Consider the following 17,535-nt stretch of genomic DNA (forward strand, 5'->3'; position numbering starts at 1 on the left):
AAGGGACTTTAGAAGGATCCATCCTATTCCTCCTATTTTGCAGCCAGGACAGGTTGCCAAGTAGACAGATTTCTCAAACAGCAAACGCTGTGTTACTCATTGGGCTCCTTAGTCATGCACAAAATGGAGGACACTTTGGAATTCTCATCCTGGAGAGAAGATGGAAAGGTAGGACATGTCCTGGAAAAGGAGGGCACCTGGTGACCTGGTGTCTGATAGACCCCCAGATATGGTCATCCACTTTGGGTCTAAGAGTGCATCTCTGCCAAGAGGAGGAGAGCATCTTCCAAGATCTCTGCTGCTCCAGAGATGCTTCTGGGTTGACTTTAGAGCCAGATTGTTCTGCAGCTGTTTATTTAGGTTCATTCCTCTCAGCCAAATCCTCTTGATTCCCTTCCCACTCAAGCTGCTGCTTTATATCCACCAGGACCACCAAGGCTGAAAGTGATACAGCAACAAACACTGCTTTCGACTTTGGACTCCAAAGCCTCCTCTTCATTCCTTCCTCCAAAAGGTCTGCTGCAAGACCAATGGCTTCATCGCATGGGCAGACGCTACAGATTCCCAGGACTAGCGCTGCCACAGATTTTGGGCCTGGAGTCTCCAGTCCTTGAAGGCAAGGAGGAAGAATCTCAGGGCAAGAGTCCTGTCTTGAAAAGTGCAACATGTATACAAAAACATAAATGAATTTTGCATTTAGGCTTGGGTCCCATCTCTGAGATGTCTCACTATTTGTTTATTTCACTGCAAACATGCGTCTGCGACTGGAAACCATAAGGTTTTACCCAGTGATGCTCATAACAGAGGATGAGAAGGGAAATTTGAAGTCTCTCATCATGGGGCTTTATGGTTTCCAGGCCTTTCACCGTTTTGGTGGCCTTCTTTTGGACACGGTCCAGTTTCTCCACATCCTTTTTATAATATTGTGTCCAGTTCTGGGCACCACAATTCAAAAAGCACATTGAGAAACTGGAGCCATGATGTGTCCAAAGGAGGGAGACCAAAATGGTGAAGGGTCTGGAAACCATGAAACCCTATGATGAAAGACTAAGGGATCTGGGGATGTTTAGCCTGGAGAAGAGAAGGTTAAGGGGTGATATGAGAGTCCTGTTTAAATACTTGATGCCATATTGAGCTTGTTTTCTGCTGCTCCAGAGAATAGGACCCAATGGAGCAATTAGTGCAAGCTCCAGGAAAAGAGATTCCAGCTCAACATTAGGAGAAACTTCATGATGGAAAGAGCCTGGAGAAGAGAAGGTTAGGGGGTGACATGCTGGCCATGTTTAAACAATTGAAGGGATGTCATACTGAAGAAGCCACAGGAAAAGAGATTCCAGCTCAACATTAGGAAGAACTTTCTGGTGGTAAGACCTGCTTGGTAGTGGAAGAAGACACTCCCTCAGAGTGTAATTGAGTCTCCTTCCTTGCAGGTCTTTAAACAGAGGCTGGATGGCCATCTGTTGGGGATGCTTTGTTTGAGAGTTCCTGCATGGCAGAAGGAGGTTGGACTGGATGGCCCTTGCGGTCTCTTCCAACTTATGATTCTAAAATGTGGTGCCAAAGAATTGGACACAGTATTATTCCAGGTGAGGCCTGATCAAAGCAGAATAAAGTGGCACTATTACTTCCCTCATTGTAAGCACTGTACATGTATTGATGCAGACTAGAATCGTATTGGCCTTTTTAGCTGCTGCATCACACTGTTGACTCAAGTCCAACTTGTGCTCTGTTAGGACTCCTGGATCCCTTTCAGACACATAAGTCTCTTTACGTCAGGTGTCCCCCATCCTATATCTATACATTTCATTTTTTCTACCTAAGTGCTGTACTTTACATTTCTCCCTGTTGCAATCCGTCTTGTTAGCTTTGGCTTAGATTAGAAAGTGTGAGAGGCTGTAGTAACTGAGGTGTAGCTGCGTTTAAAGCCCCATACGTTACCTGCATGATACGGTATCTCCTCTCGCCTCATTAACTCTTCCTCACCTCATTAACACTTCACTGGTTTTCTAAAGGCATTAAATACTCAGCCAGGAGCTTAGGGACCGATAAAAGGTGAGCAAATACATCAGGAGCTATACTCGGCGCATAAACACACACAGAGGACTAATTATACTCATGTTCTAAATTAGAACAGCGCAAAAGGAAATAAAATCAAAGGGGGGGAATCATGTGTAAACATGAAAAATGATTCATAGATTAGATTATTATTTGAGTGTTGGACTATGGCTCTGGAGACCAGGGTTCGAATCCTGCCTCATACATGGAAACCCATTGGGAGACCTTGGGCAATAAGTCACACTCTCTCAGCCTCAGGAGAAGGCAATGGCCAACCTCCTCTGAACAAATCTTGCCATTGGAGGTTCACCGTTTTAAAATTACCGTGCTTTAATGGTATGGAATCCTGGGATTTGTAGTCTGGAGAGCCATTTGGCCTTCTCTGTCTGGTGCCACAACAAACTACAGATCCCAGGATTCCCTAGCATTCAGCCATGGCAGTTAAAGCGGTGTCAAACTGCATTATTTCTACTGTGCAGAATGCATCCTGTTCTGCTGACCTTTGCAGAGCTTGGAAAAGTTACTTTTTTCGGACTGCAACAGGGTCATGGTGGGATTTGGGGCAGTTCTGCGGCTGGGTTGTCCAAGAAAAGTAACTTTTCCACGCATTTTGCTGAGAATGATGGTGGAAGGGGAAACTGATTGCCTCTCAGTCCCCTTTTTGGTCTATCTCTAGAAATGGCTTCCGATAGAGTCCCGGAAGTCTCTGGAAAAAGACAGGTTGGGTCTCTCTAGACTCATATCTCTATGCACTCCACTTTAAACAGCACTTTGCCGCTCTTTCCCTTACATCTCTATGACCAGCTTTGTAAACAAAGCGGCCGCCATTGCGTACTTCCGGTCCAGACCGGAAGTGGCCGTTAAAACACCGCTTCAAGGAGTCGCATCTTTTTCAAAACAAGATCATTAGGGATGTATTTCAGAATTAAAAAAACCCTGAGGGAAATTCCCTTTAAAAACTCATTTATTTCCCTTTCCTGAGGTGAGAGGGCTGGTAATTTAGATATTCATGAGAGGAAATCGCGAAGGGATAAATTTACATATTCATGAGGGGGAAAATGTATTCCATTTTGTCACTCTGAGGCCAAGAGAGGCTCTATTTGCATATTCATGAGGCGTATTCATAAGGTAAAGACGCAGCGGGTGGGAGACGCCCCCGTGCGCGCTGACGTCAGAGGCCGACGCGGCGCGAGGCGTTGACGCGTGAGCGTGGCGTGACGTAGCGTGCGCGCTGACGTCATCGAAGCTGCCGTGAGGGCGGGGCGAGGATGGTGGCCGGCGCCTTCCCGATCGCCAAGCTCCTCTACTTGGGCGTCCGGCAGATCTCCAAGCCCCTAGCCGCGCGCATCAAGGACGGGGCGCGCGCCAGCCCCTTCTTCCGGCAGTACATCTGCGGGCCCCCCGCGCAGAGTGAGTAACCAGAGAAATGGGGGGCCTCTTCGGCTCATAGGAGGAGCCGCCCGTCAGTCTTAGGCGGGTGGCCAATGGGTGAGCGAGGGGGCGGGGCCACGCGCAGGGAGGTGGGCCCTCTTAAAGGAACGGACCAATAGGAGCCGTGCGAGGGCGGGCTTCTGATTTGAGGCACTTGGGCCAATCCGGGGGCGTGGAACGTTCAAGGCTGAACAGGTGGGCCAGGGAAGAGGGGCGCCATTTTGGACAAGGGCTCCTGGGAAATGTAGTCAAAGTGGCAAGCCAGGTCCAAAGGGGACTGGAAGGGGAAAAGAAGTGCTGCCCTCATTTCACAGAAGGAGGCAGGAAGAGCAGAGGGAGGGGGCCAGGATGGTGGCGACTGTGAATGAGGGAGAAGAGAAGGCCAGAGAGGGCATGGCAGCCTGGGAAGCGCAGCATTCCTCTCCCTCTTCCTGATAAACTGAATGCAGATGGCTTTGGAGCAGGGAGGGAGGCCCAAAAGCATTGGCTATGGGGATTCTGGGAACTGCAGTCCAAAAAGGTCCAAGCCTTTCAAGCTTAGGGTTGGAGCTGAGAGCTTCTCATTCCTGACCTTATTATTATTATTATTATTACACGTGTCCCTCCATATTCTCTAGGGTTAGGGGCACAAGACCCCCGTGAATATGAAAACCCCCATGTTTTTCCCTGAGAGGACGCCTCTCTAGGAATCTCTAGGTCCTCCAGGGCAGCTCTGTGGTCAACGTCCAACAGACACTGACCATAGAGTTGCCCTGGAGGAGCTACAAAGGCCTAGTGGAGTGTCCTCTCTAGGAATCTCTAGGCCTTTCAATATAACTTTGAGTTAAAGTTGACCATAGAGTTGCCCTGGAGGACCCAGGTATTCCTAGAGAGGAGATATTAATCCGATCCGTGAATGATCAGATCCACAAACATCAAAGGCGGAAATATGGAGGGATGAGTGTATTAACATTTATTTATAGAGTGCTGTAAAGTTTGCCCAGGGCTTTACACAGCGGAGTAATATAAGGAAGCTCAGACGCTTGGAATGCTCTCTCTTGATTTATGGATGTATTTGCTGTATTTATGCCCTGATCTTCAGCCCTAAACATCTCCCTTTCTCTCTCTCTCTCTCTCTCTCTCTTTCCTCCTGCAGTCTATCACTGGGTGGAGATGCGGGCCAAGATGCGAATCATGGGATTCCGGGGGGCGGCCATTAAGCCACTGAGTGAGGAGGCGGCGGCGGACTTGGGCGCAGAACTGCTGGGCGAAGCCATCGTCTTTGGGGTGGGGGGCCTCTGCATTTACCTGGAGTACGCCCGCCAGTCCACCAACAGCCAGAAGAAGGAGGACGAGTTGAGCAGCACCCTCCTCAGCCTCCAGGAACAGATCTCAGAGCTGAACTTGACTGTGGAGACCTTAGACGCTCGCTTGCGCGAAGCCAACCGGATCCTAGTGGAGCTTTCTAGCGCTCCCCAGAAGAAATGACCCAGCCCTGGATGGGAAACGTGGGTGTTTTCTGTTCCAGGATGGCACTCCTGTTACAAGCTGCATGGGAAGCCCCACTACTGGAGGAAGGCCGGCAAGGAGAGAACGCGGACCCTACAAAGTGCAGGAGGATTTGGGGCACAAGGGCCCTTTGACTTGCCCCGTGACCCTCGGCTACTGAATCGCTTGACCTCTTCCTAATATGTAAATACTGTGAACCTATTAAAACAATGGCGACAAAGAAATCAAACCACTTCGTTTTGGCAATAAGCTCTGAAACCAATAGATGTATTTTGTCAAGCGGGGAAGCGGCAAGGCAGAACTGTGAAGAAGCACACTTTTCTTTTCCTGGCTCTTTAAGTAGTATCTTTTAGATTTGCAGGAATCTTGATTTTTCTCAAGAGGGATCTGAAAGGTAGGGACTATTTAGTTTGGGTATTAGACAAGGCCTTCACAACTCCCTTTGTGGTTTTGGAGTAGATGGACTTTGGAGTTGGTTTTGAGTCCGAGTTTGTTGTAGTCACTGCAGAAATAATCCGGTTTGACCCCACTTTAGCTGCCATGGCTAAGTGCAATGGCGTTCTGGTGGCTCAACAAACCACGCTTCCCAGAATTCCATAGCATTGAGCCATGGCAGCCAGAGTGGTGTCAAACTGGATTATTTCTGCAGTGCAGATACAATGGTAGTCTTGAGAACTCATCCCTGACTTGTATTTGCTCATCTGATTAGGCTGCAAAGCCAAAACATGGGAGATGAAGCAGGCAGTGTGATGAATATCACAAGGTGTAGCTACTGGGAGAAGGGGGAACCCTGTTTTTTAGACCCAATATGGCCTAGTGGTTTGACTGTTTGACAAAGACGCTGGGAAATGAGGATTTTAATCCCCACTCAGCCATGGAAACCCATTGGGTGCCCTTGGGCAGGACACACTCTCTCAGCTTAAGAGAAAGGCAATGGCAAACCCCCTCTGAACAAAGTTTGCCAATAAAACCTCATAAATCAGAGTTGAACTGAAGTCACAAAGCAACAAAAATGCAAGAAATTCAAATTCAGCCCTTCCCTATGCTAAGGAAAGCATGAAACCCTCCAATATTAGATCTGTTTCTGATCTCAGAAGAGTTCATTGCCTTACAGACTATTTGTACGCCTTTAACCCAGCCCCAGTTCTAGGAGGCCTCATACTCCTCATATACTATGCCTTTAAGACAGGTTTTGTAGCTTGTCCAAATTCCCTGGTACGCCGCGCTCCATAGCCTCCAGTGCTGTCCTGACAAGCTACTTAAATATTAACTCCTTTAAAAGCACCTGTATTGATTGTTCTGAGGCAGAAGGCAAAAAGGAAATGCACAAAAGCAAAACTGCATCGAAAGGGGGGTCCGGAGAGGCAGGGAGGGGGACCCAGGTGAACAAAACCAATGAGGAGGCACTGTGCTCAGCGATGCTTGGTGGCCTCGAAAATCCCCCTCTTAATCCCTATTTTTAGAGCAGGATTATCGGTGCCCGTAAAAAGGATCTTGTTGCGCAAGAAACTGAACCATATGATCTGGAGTCATACCTCTGGGGAATTATAAAGTGGAAAGGAAGGCCAGGAGCTCCCCTTCTTTTGGGAGTGGGCTTTTAGCGGCCGCCCTTGACGCTCCTTTTCTAGGGCAAATGGAGGAATAGCAAGAGCCATCGTTATTCATTGTTTAAAAAGTCCATCTGAAAACTTCCTGACCACAGCATAAACCCAGTGATTTCTCAAAACTAAACAGACTGAATCAGGGGGACTTTGGCAAGCCGCTTGTGCAAGTTCTATTGATTTAAGTGGGTCTCCTTTAGTCCAGGCTGATGATAAAGTGGCTGACTACATTTTGGGCTTTGGAGACCAGGGTTATGGTGGCAGTGGCTTGTAGGCTGTGGTTTCTGCCATTGGTTAAGTGCTATCAAGTCAGCTTTGACTTTCGGCAGTGTTACGAATGAGGGACCTCCAAGGCAATCGGTTATCAATAGCTTTCTCGATTAATACGGTTCCTCCTCTTTCCTGCTGCCTTCCACCTTCACCCTTTTCTAGTGAGTCTTATCTTCTCATGTTATGTCCAAAATAAATTACCAATACAATCCTGTATTCAGCAGCCGTCAAGCTGACTCTGCATCTTAGGCGTTAAATTGTGTTGGACTCACAATGTTCTATTAAAAAGCCCTCTGATCCCAAAACCAAGAAAAAAACAACAAAGACGCAACACAACTCCTTTTTTTACTTCCTTTTTTTGTTCTTTTTTTGCAATTTTACAAAAAAGGAAAAACAAAAGATTTTATTCCTAAAGACGTTTGGTGCGTGTGCCCAAGATCCTCATGCCCAGCTGTGGGTAAGCGAGCAGGTGCTGTGTGTGTCTGTGTTGGAAGGAAAGAGGTGTGTAGAAATTGGGCGGAAACACCCAGCAGATCGGTAACAATAATAATAACAATATTCTTTTAAAAAATCAAAATATAATAGCCCATCCAGCTGAACAATAACAAAATAAACCCTAAAATAAAGTTTAAAACAAAAATTACAGCTCAGTAGAAAAGCCAAGAGCCCTGGTTCTCTCCCCACGGCTGCCCCACGGCCGCAAAGGAGGTAGAGGGGCAGAAATGTTGCTTTAAAAAATTACCCAGAGAGAAGGGAAGGGATAAAATATTCTAACCCCCATCTCTGTATTTAAAATTATTCTTAAAAAATTACAAAACCAAGATAAAACAGCAGTGTTGGCGGTGGGGGGGGGGAGGAGGAAGGTCCTGGAAGTGTGGGGAGGGGATCCGATGGAGACCCCGCGAAAGACACACATCCCTTTATAGGGAAGAGTTCCTTTATTTGGCAGGTGGGTCGCATGCTTGAGAAGCATAGGGGCATGCGTCGGAGTAGCCACGGTCTTCCGGGAAGATGGCGACCAGCAGGTCATGGGCCCAGATCTGGGCCGCTTTTCTTGCTTTGACGGCCAGAGGATGCCTCCTTTTGGTCTCTTTCCTCCTTGCAGCCTCCACTGCAAAAAGGAGACGGTTTGGTGCCCTTTCTCTATATTAAAAAAGGGGTAAGATATGCCCTGACATGCCCCAAAACAGGGACATGGTCAGCTGGGTTGCCAACCTTTACCTCCAGGGATCTTCTCCACTCTGATTTTAAGCAGGCAGAAGTTGCCATTGCCTCCAAAAATAAGATTCCCCCCCCCCCCTTTTTTTGGTTCCTTCCTTGGAAGGTCCGCTTGCTCTGGCCGGACAGCCTAGGCTAAAACTCTTCCCCCCCCCCGTCACCCCATATTATTTTTACAAAACCACAGATATCTTGCAAAGGAGAGAAAGAGGGTAACGAAGGGATGGAGCGCAGGGATTAGCCCTCCCTGGGAATGGCACAGTGTATTATTCATTGGGAAAGGATTGTGGAAAGAGGACCAATTCCTCCAGGGAAATGTCCCCTTCCTATGGGAAACAGCCTCTCTCTCTCTTTTTTTTTTTTTTTTTTTGCAAAACTGGGGGGGAAGGGAAAGACGGTGGGGTGCTGCTATTGCTATTGGGTAAGGCACAGGTGGGGGACCTGCCCTTCCTGGGATTGGGGGGGGGGTTGCTGTGGATTGTCCCTTTCCCCCACCCTAAAATTGCACAGCGAGGGACAGGGGTTCGAGTCCTGGGAGCTGAGAAGAGTGTGGGGTGGCGGAGCTCTTTTGGTGCATTGGGGAGGGAAAGGGATTGGGGTAGGAGGAGTTTTTTCCTCTCGCTTCATATGGTTTCTCTATTTTTTTATTCTTTTTTCCTTTTGCTGCGCGCTTGGGAAAATGGCGGACTCCGAGGCGGCGAGGTTACGGGGACCCCCGTTTCCGAAGCTCCGTGACAAATGCTGGAGAGAGGAGGAAAGAAAGAGAGATTTGAAGTCCCTTTCTAGGCATAATTCAAAATGCTGCTCCTGACCTTTAAATTAGCCCTATACATTGTGGGGTTTTCGGGCTCTGTGGCCATGTTCTACAAGGGTTTATTCCTGACATTTCGCCAGCATCTGTGGCTGGCATCTACAGAGAATGCTGTGCAGATGCCAGCCACAGATGCTGGCAAAAAGTCAGGAATAAACTCTTCTAGAACATGGTCTCATAGCCTGAAAAACCCACAAAAAACTATGGATGCTGAGCATGAAAGACTTCGACTTCACATTAGCCCTATACCGCTTACTGTAGGTCCATACTATGAAAAACCGTATCCCCCTACATAAGGTACAGATCCAAAACACATTGCAACAATAATCCAGTTTGATTCCACTTTAACTGTTCTGGCTCAGTATTAGGTAATCTTGGAAATTGCAGTTTTTTGTGGCACTAGAGCTCTCTCACAGAGAAGGCTGGATGTCTCCCAAAAGTGCAGCTCCCAGGATTCCCTAGCACTGAGCCAGGGCAGTTAAAGTGGTCTCAAACTGGATTATTTCTGCAGTGTGTTTTGGACCACAGTTGACCCTTCCTATCCACTCACTCTTTATCCATGGATTCAACCAACCACGTTTGAATATATATATTCTCTAAACACCCTCCAAATGCAAAAATCATACAACAAACTCCCACTCCCAGAGTTCCATAGCCTTGAGCCAGGGTTGTTAAAGTGGCACCAAACCGGTTTATTTCTCCAGTGTGGAGGCAGCCTGCAGATCAGAATCTACTGGGAAAACTCTGGGTAATTTGAAATACAGCCACAAGAGTTTTTCTCTCAAAGTGGCCTGACAATTGCAATCCTAGTGACTAAAGCATATGGTTCAAATGCTGGGCATTGATCTGCATTTGGATATACCAGTCTCCCCAATGCAGGGCTGGCAGAGGAGTTAGGCTTAGGTCTTCTGAACCTAAGCCATATAGGGCTTTATAGGTCAGCACCATCCCACCAGATGAGACTCTCCTTTAAACCTTCTTTCGCTTGCAAGAAAGAGGACTGCTTTTTTAGGAACCCATCAATTCTCCAGTTGGTGCTTGGAGAAATTGCCTTTGGACTGTGGTTGTGTACCTTCAAGTCATTTCCAACTTATGGTGATCCTAAGATGGATCTGTTATGGGTTTTCTTGGCAAGTTTCTTCAGATGAGATTTGCCATGGCCATCCTCTGAGGCTGAGAGAGCATGACTTGCCCAAAGCCACCCAGTGGATTTACATGGCCAAGCCGAGATTCGAACCCTGCTTTCCAGAGTTATAGTCTAATGCTCAAACCAAGTCTACATCACACTGGCTCTCTGCTTTTGGAGTACAGCTCCCCAAATGCCATTGGATGCCGAGTGTCCCAAAACAGAGACAGCTTTCCAAAGTGCATCCCAAAACCCACACGACACACTCTCCCCGCAGACACAAAGACACAACTCACCCTGTATGATCTCCTCTTTCACCTTCTGTAGTTCACGCCGGACCTCTTGCAGAAGCTCCTAGAAAGAAGGGCAGGGCAGGTGAGGGGGAGAGAAAGAGCGAGGGTTCTGCTTTGTTTCCTCATTACACATAAAGTCTGTAGATCAATGGCAACAACAACAACAATTAACTACAAGGGCCAAGGGTACGTATCCAAGGAATAGTTATTCTACAGCAGAACCAGAAAGTTAGTTCTCCACAAGAGCCAGAGAGTCTGGTGGTGGGTTCACCAAAGTGGTGAAGGAATGCAGAGGGTCCAATGGGGCTTAACATTTATGGTGGGTCAGTTTGATGATCTGAATGGGAGTGAAGTGTCGCAGGGAGGAGGAATTAGGATGTTTTACCTGTTTGACTCGTTCCAACTCTGATTCATCCCCTCCGCCAGGTTCTGAACCAGTGATCGCTCCAGCAGATTTCATTCTGCATTGGGAAAGGGGAGAAGATCAGCACCGCCATTTCAGGAAGATTGCAGCCCAGCTAGATCCAACCCAAGTGCTCTCCATATAGGTATAAGCCACTGGCCCTGCATCTCTTTTTTATTATACTTTTTATTAATTTTAATTTAATAAAAAAGTATATCTCTCAGAGTTATACTTCATTAGTGGGTACAGTTAAGGTCCAGAACATCCCCTTGAAGTGCAAATGGCAGCTTCAGAGAGGCAACATTTGCCAAAAAGGGTTGCATTTGCCCCTTTGCCACTCCAGCCTTGCAGTACCCCCCCCCCCCCAAAGACTATTCAAGAACCACTAAAGCTGCAGTTTGTAGAACAAAGGCATGCATGCAAGGGACACAAAGCCATGCCTTGTCTAATCTGGGCTTTGCAACCCCTGAATGCTATCCCAGGACACTTCAAGATAACAGTGCATTATGCTTAGGAAGAAATATCTTCTGAGCCCTGCCTGGTTTGAGGAGAAGACCAAGAGCATTGCCAAATTATCCTCTTGCCTCCTCTAAACCAAATAGGGCTCCAGGTTCTGAGGGGGGAAAGATGCATGTGGGTCTGGAGAGCCCCGCAAGAGAAGCGAAATACAGATCCCATCAGCCTCTCGGGACTAACATTTGCTCCTCGACCCAATTCAGTGTCTTTCCCTGCTCTTCTCAAAAATGGCTTACAGCCTTTGTGATGTTTCCACATGGTGATCTATGGCCAAGGAGTGGTTCCTCTCTGGACAGATCAGAAGAGGACCTGCCAATTCAGTGGCTGCCTTGCCATCTGTCCAAAGGACAGATGCCTGGAAGCCTCGACTCCGACCCTGCGGGGTGGCTGAAACCTTCTGGAGTTGTGAGAGAACTGGCCAAGCCATCCATTCTCAGTCTTAAAGCTGAGCCAGGAATATAGACACCTGCTCCATTTTTAATTTCTTCACCTGTCTTCCAGACTTCCTAGGAAATTTAACCCTCATCCAGGCAGACAAGCCACTTGAGTCTCTCAAAGGCCTGTTACAGACAGCCAAACTAAAGCTGCTTCGAGTCACAGTGGATGTATGGTGTTTCAATGATGCATGCGTCCTAAGAGTCCAGAAGTCACACCAAAGCCATGCTCCAGGCTGGAGCGTGGCTTTGGTGTGACTTCTGGACTCGAAGGACACACGTCTCATTGAAACACCATACATCCACTGTGACTCGAAGCAGCTTTATTTTGGCTGTCTGTAACAGGCCAAAGTCTTGTTTTCTTTTTTATGAAGCCGCATAAAAACTAGACCCAAACAGATGGAGGGCAAATGGAACTGCGCCTCCAAATGAGAATTCTGCCCCCCACAAGTGAAACTTTCCTCCATGTCCAAAATTTCTAGCCTTGCAGAGAGTGGGCCACTGAAAACAATTCACACCCAAAATGCCTCTTCTGTTGTGTTTAATGCCACTGGGTCACTTCACTTGTCCCTTTTCTTGGGAAGCCTAAACTCTATTTCCAAACACTCCACTGGAGTTTGACGTTACTGCAAGGCTAGAAATTTGAGGACTGAAGGAGAGTTTCATTGGGGGACAGCATTCTTATTTAGAGAAACAAAACCTTCATTACAACATAGAATTTAAAAAAAAACCACACCTAAAGAGTTGTAAATACAATATCCCTGACTTTCAGCCACTGAGCATGGATAGGGTTTTCTGCAAAGTTCAAAATTCCTGCCATATATATATATATATATATATATATATATATATATATATATATCAACAGCAGCACAGGCTTTAAAAAATGCCTGGGACAAAAACGACGCCAATGTAATCCATATGTTTGTCCTTGCAAATACGGAGAGCTGACAGATACTCAGAACAAACTTTCCAACTGGTGGGAATCCATGTTTCCTGGATGTAGACGTTTTGGTATTGTCACAATACCTTTGACTCTGCATCCAGAAACGATTCTTGTGGACAGGGGTCATTTTTAAAGCCTTGAAATATGTAGAAGTTCTCATTGTCGTCAGAAAATAGAATACCTTTCATTAAAAAACCCCAAACTATTTAATACTTTAATCTGCCTGAATGAGGGTCCGAAGGCTCTCGGCAAAGGGAATGAAGCTGATACACACAGCCTTGATTCACTGACTTAACTACAGATCATGAAACTAAGCTCTACGGAGTACTTAGCGTTCATAGTTTATCCGGCCCCTTCTGCCTGATACCTAAACTGGCCAGCCTGAGGACGGACTGGGGCCGGAGGTGTGGTGCTCCTCTGGGTCACTGTTTTCCTGATGGAGGGGAAGAGAAAAACTCAAGATGCTGTGCTTGGATTAGGAGGGAAGGGGGTCAGGGTAAGCCCCGGTTCCCACCGTCTTCCCCTGCAAGGACTCTCTCTCTGGAGACAGAGCCATGCAGCCCCATTGCTCCATCTTCTCCTGAGCCTCCTGGAGTTTTTCCTGGCCAGAAGAGCTGGTTCCAAGCAATGGGTTCAGAGATCAGTGACGCCTCCCTGCTCTTTAGGTAAGCCAAGGCTGATGGACTTAACCAGGAGTAAGCTCACCTGGGTAGCGTTGTGCTGGTCTTCTCCCAAGGCCTCCGGAAACCGTCTATATGGAGGGAGGGAGGAGAAATTAGGAACAAGGCATAGAGGCTAGGAGATGGCTTCAGAGGATCAAGGGCAGGGGCATTCTGCATAGTAAGGCTGGAGCAATGTCTAGTTTCTTCACAGAACACCAATAGAGAAGTCTGTTGTTACTGGGAGCTTTCAAACCATTTACAACTTATGGCGACCCTAAGACAAACCCTTGGCAAGTTTTGTTCATAGGGGATATGCCTTTGCCTCCCTCTGAGAGAATTCAAGATATACCCATGTTAGTTTGTAGTATCAGTACATAGAGAGATCTTGGAGCACTTTTGAGACTAAAGAAATAGCATCTTTAGTTAATCTCAAATGGTGCTACAAAATTCCTCCGAGAGAGTGTGACTTTGCCCAAGGTTACCCAATGGGTTCCCGTAGCTGCACTTACAGAAAACTTTGGCTTTGGGGAACAGGCTGTTTTGACTACCGCTTTGAGTAGCACTGTTCTTTTTTGCTCTGTGCCTTCAATTCATTTCTAACGTATGGTAACCCTAAGGCAAACCCATCATGGTGTTTTCTTGGTTCAGAAAAGGGTTTGCCTTTGCCATGGGCTGAGATAGTATGACTTGCTCAAGGCCACTCAGTGGCTTTCTATGGCTGATCCCTGGTCTCCAGAGTCACAGTCCAAAGCTCAAACCACTACACCAGACTGGCACCCTCCCCTTATGCCATGCCCAAGACTGGCTTCTTATGTGAGTACTCTTGTGCATTAATGCCAGCTTTACTCCATCTTCTTTTGCCTACCTGTGGTCTTGGCACCAGAAGCTTCTCCATCATCTTGCTGTGGGGACAAAACAGAAGTAGAAGGTGGAGGGATTCAGTATACTGTTCTTTTGCAACAGCTGAACAGCAAAATTGTGCTGTTTTCCTATACACAATTACAGCATTATTGGCTGAATCCTGTGGGATCCTGGAATTTGCAGTTTGGTGAGTTACATGGGCTTTCTGCCTGAGAATTCTTAAGTGCCTTTCCTTAAATGCCAAATTCCATGATTACATAGGATGGAGCCATGGCAGTTAAAGTGGAATCGTAGCACTATAATGTTGTAGTGTGAAAGGGTCCCTGGGGAGCCAGCAAGTCTGCATCTCAAAGGCTCTTTGCTGACCTGCATTTCTAGTGTTGCTGCGGAGGCATTAAGGCCCAACTAAACACAGACTGCCCATGAGACCCAAACAAGCATAATGTGTTCTGAGTACCACAGTTTTAACCCATTGGCTGTGTTGCAGAGCAAAAACTGTACCTTGGTACGTCAAAGGGCTCTTGCAACACCTTTGAGACTAAAAGTTGTAGCATGCGCTTTTGTTGATTTAGTCTACTTTCTACTTTCTTATAATCAGATTGTATGAACAGCCGCGGGAATGCAACATGTGTGGGTCTGGTGATGTGGGGACAGGTTCAGTATTAACAATGGTTGTTGAGGGACAAAGACTGGAGGAAAGACTATGGATGCCAGCTATTCGATTTCACATAGTTAAAGTTCCTTAAAACTGAAATTTGCCACCTCATCACCATACCCACAAGCTTTGCATTTCAATGGCTGTTCATACAGTCTATCAAGGTCCTTCCTGGGTGCCAGTTCATGCATCTGAGGAAGTAGACCAAGTTGACAAAAGCTCATGCTACAATTTCTTTTGCTCAGTTAGTCTCAAAAGTGCTGCAGTTTTCAAGATGATGCACACACCTGAGATTCCTCCTCTTTGCCCTGAGATCTGGGCATGCTATAAATTATCAGCAGCAGCCAAAGCAACAGAAGCAACCTTTCCCAACTAGAGCTCAGAAAAGTGACTTTCTGGACTAAAACTCCCCAAACCCCACAGCTTGCATTCTGAGAGTTGCAGCTCCCCAAAGTCCAGTTTTGCCAAATATCCCCAAATGGTGGCCAGTCTGGGATGCCAGGCTTTTAATTGATTTCAGTTAAGCCACTCTCTTCAGCCTTGAGCCATTTGGATGCACAAAGGCTTTTGTGTTCCAAGGAGAGGCGCGCTTTGTTCATTGTTTTTCCTACCTGCGTCAGGCCTTCCTCTTTCTTTGGAATGATCTTCTCACTCTGCTCTGCAACTTTCCTCCTGGAGTCGATGAAGGGAGGGAGCGGAAAAAGCAAAAGAATAGTATTACGCTTGCAGTGCGATGTTCCAGCACAATGTCAGTCACAAAAACATGAATGCGCATGCATGCACCATGCTGGGAAAAGTCAAAGCCTCTATGTGGCTTTCTACACTTAAAAGCAGATACCAAGGACCCACCTGTATAACCAAAACATATTAAAATCTCCCAATAAATACTTTAAAATTCATAATTTAAAAATAATCTTAAATGCAGACCGTATCTTTAGCTGACAAATCTCCTCTGGCAGGTCATTCCATGATCTAGGGGTGGTTAAGGAAAAACCACTCCAGAGATTGAGGCACGACCCATCCATCTGAAAGTTGATATATTTATAAGGTGCGCGTGGCTCTGCCCACTCACCGTCGTGCCAACATGGCGCTCATTTCCTCCATCAGCCCTCCTCCTCCGCCAGGTGCACTGGATGTAGTGGCAGCCGCGGATGCTGCCTTTGGTCCCTCCTCCTGTGGGGCAGAGAAGGGCACCAGAGACAAGGTGAAGTCGAAGGCTTTCATGGCCAGCATCCATAGTTTTTTTGTGGGTTTTTCGGGCTTATGTGGCCATGTTCTAGAAGAGACCAGGAGCAAGGGATGCAAGCTACAGGAGAAGAGATTCCACTTAAACATTACTAAGAACCTCTTTATTGCAAGAGCTGTTTGACAATGGAAGACGCTGCTGCCTTGGAGAGTGATGGGATCTCCTTTTTAAACAGAGGTTGGATGGCCATTTGTTGGGAGTGCTTGGATTTTGTGTTCCTGCATGGCAGAAGGGGGTTGGATAGGATGGTTCTTGGGGGTCTCTTTCAGCTGTATAATTCTATGATATCTTGAGAAAGCTACTGCCTCTCCCATCTCTCCAAGGAACCTTAGTGGACATACACTGAAACCAGTAAGAACCTCCCCATAGCCCTCTCTCAATGCCCCTCTTCACCCCTTCCTGGGCTCACCTTGCCAGTCTTCTTGAGTTTCGCTCCTGCAAGGGCTGCGGCCAAACCAGTTGGGGGTCCGGCGCCTCCGGGTCCTCCCTGGGGAGGAGGGAGGGGTGGCGCTGGAGGTGGCCCCCCTCCCGAGGGTGCAAAGCCTGGCGGGGGTCCGGGGGGTGGGGGAGGACCCGGAGGTGGAGGCGGCCCTGGGGGTCCCGTTGGCATGCCTGGGGGTGGCCCCGGAGGTCCAGGAGGCGGGCATGGTGGAGCCGGCGGTGGTCCTGGGGGTGGGGGAGGACCTGAAGGAGTGGCTGGAGATGCTGGGGGAAGAGAGAAGAAGAGGGGTAAGACACCAAAAGTGGGCACCGAGACACTTAAACCAGAGCATCAGGCACTGGAACACACAGGGTTAGTGTCTGTTTTGTGGAATGCCCTCCATGCCACCCACCCCAATCCCTGCTCCAGTCGGGCAGCCGGTGGCACTAATCCCCACTAAATTGTTAATCCTTCGTTGTTGTTCTTTAAGTACACCCAGGTAAGAGCCAAGCTGCCTTTGGCCCACGGCCCATTGCTTTACAGGGGAAAAGCATACCTGGAAAGGGTTGCACAGAGAACATACAAATATTGTACACACAGAGACACATCTGTCTGTCTGTCCTTGTAACTCAATAGGCCATTTCAAAATGAACAGCCCTTCTGACAAGTTTGCTTTGGATGCATATCTATCTATCTATCTATCTATCTATCTATCTATCTATCTATCTATCTATCCATCCATCCATCCATCCATCCATCCACTGAGTAGTTAACAAACAGAACTTAATAAATAAATCAGCAAAAACTTTTGTTTTGGCTTCTGCAAAATATTGCTGAAAACCTTTTTTTAAACCTTTGCTTTCAGCACCTGAAGAGGCAGATGGTAAAATGTTCTGCTGGTTTATTTAGTAAGTGGTTCATTAATCACTCTCAAATAAATAAATAAATAAATAAATACCAGCCTTTTACCATGGCTCATGGTAGGGGTGGATGTATTCACACACACATAAAGAGAGGTGGGATATAAATTATTAAAACATTATAAAAAGGGAATTTTTATGCCTACATACACACACATATACATGTATATATGTATGC

The 17,535-nt window shown here is 47.1% G+C and overlaps 2 protein-coding genes across 3 annotated transcripts in view; one reads left to right on the forward strand and one right to left on the reverse strand.

The window, feature by feature from the left end:
• Window positions 1–3,265: 3,265 nt before the first annotated feature.
• LOC149304668 (optic atrophy 3 protein homolog) lies at window positions 3,266–5,555 on the forward strand. Its single transcript, XM_089478218.1, has 2 exons — window positions 3,266–3,465; window positions 4,622–5,555. The coding sequence occupies exons 1-2, from the start codon at window positions 3,324–3,326 to the stop codon at window positions 4,951–4,953; spliced, it is 474 nt and encodes a 157-aa protein (XP_089334344.1). The 5' UTR covers window positions 3,266–3,323; the 3' UTR covers window positions 4,954–5,555.
• Window positions 5,556–7,171: 1,616 nt separating this feature from the next.
• Window positions 7,172–17,535, reverse strand: part of VASP (vasodilator stimulated phosphoprotein) — a 33,799-nt gene continuing 23,435 nt past the window's right edge. For both annotated transcript variants that reach the window (XM_089478504.1, XM_089478503.1), the window contains exons 6-13: window positions 16,426–16,721; window positions 15,843–15,943; window positions 15,382–15,442; window positions 14,120–14,156; window positions 13,298–13,343; window positions 10,679–10,754; window positions 10,297–10,354; window positions 7,172–8,804 (exon numbers count right to left, since the gene is read on the reverse strand). In XM_089478504.1, the coding sequence (XP_089334630.1) occupies window positions 8,767–8,804; window positions 10,297–10,354; window positions 10,679–10,754; window positions 13,298–13,343; window positions 14,120–14,156; window positions 15,382–15,442; window positions 15,843–15,943; window positions 16,426–16,721 (713 nt within the window). In that variant the 3' untranslated portion in view covers window positions 7,172–8,766. The remainder of the gene's footprint in view (window positions 8,805–10,296; window positions 10,355–10,678; window positions 10,755–13,297; window positions 13,344–14,119; window positions 14,157–15,381; window positions 15,443–15,842; window positions 15,944–16,425; window positions 16,722–17,535) is intronic.

This window comes from Sceloporus occidentalis, unplaced genomic scaffold (genome assembly GCF_023333645.1).
Source record: "Sceloporus occidentalis isolate IW3139 unplaced genomic scaffold, rSceOcc1.0.p SCAF_13, whole genome shotgun sequence".
Lineage (NCBI taxonomy): Eukaryota > Metazoa > Chordata > Lepidosauria > Squamata > Phrynosomatidae > Sceloporus > Sceloporus occidentalis.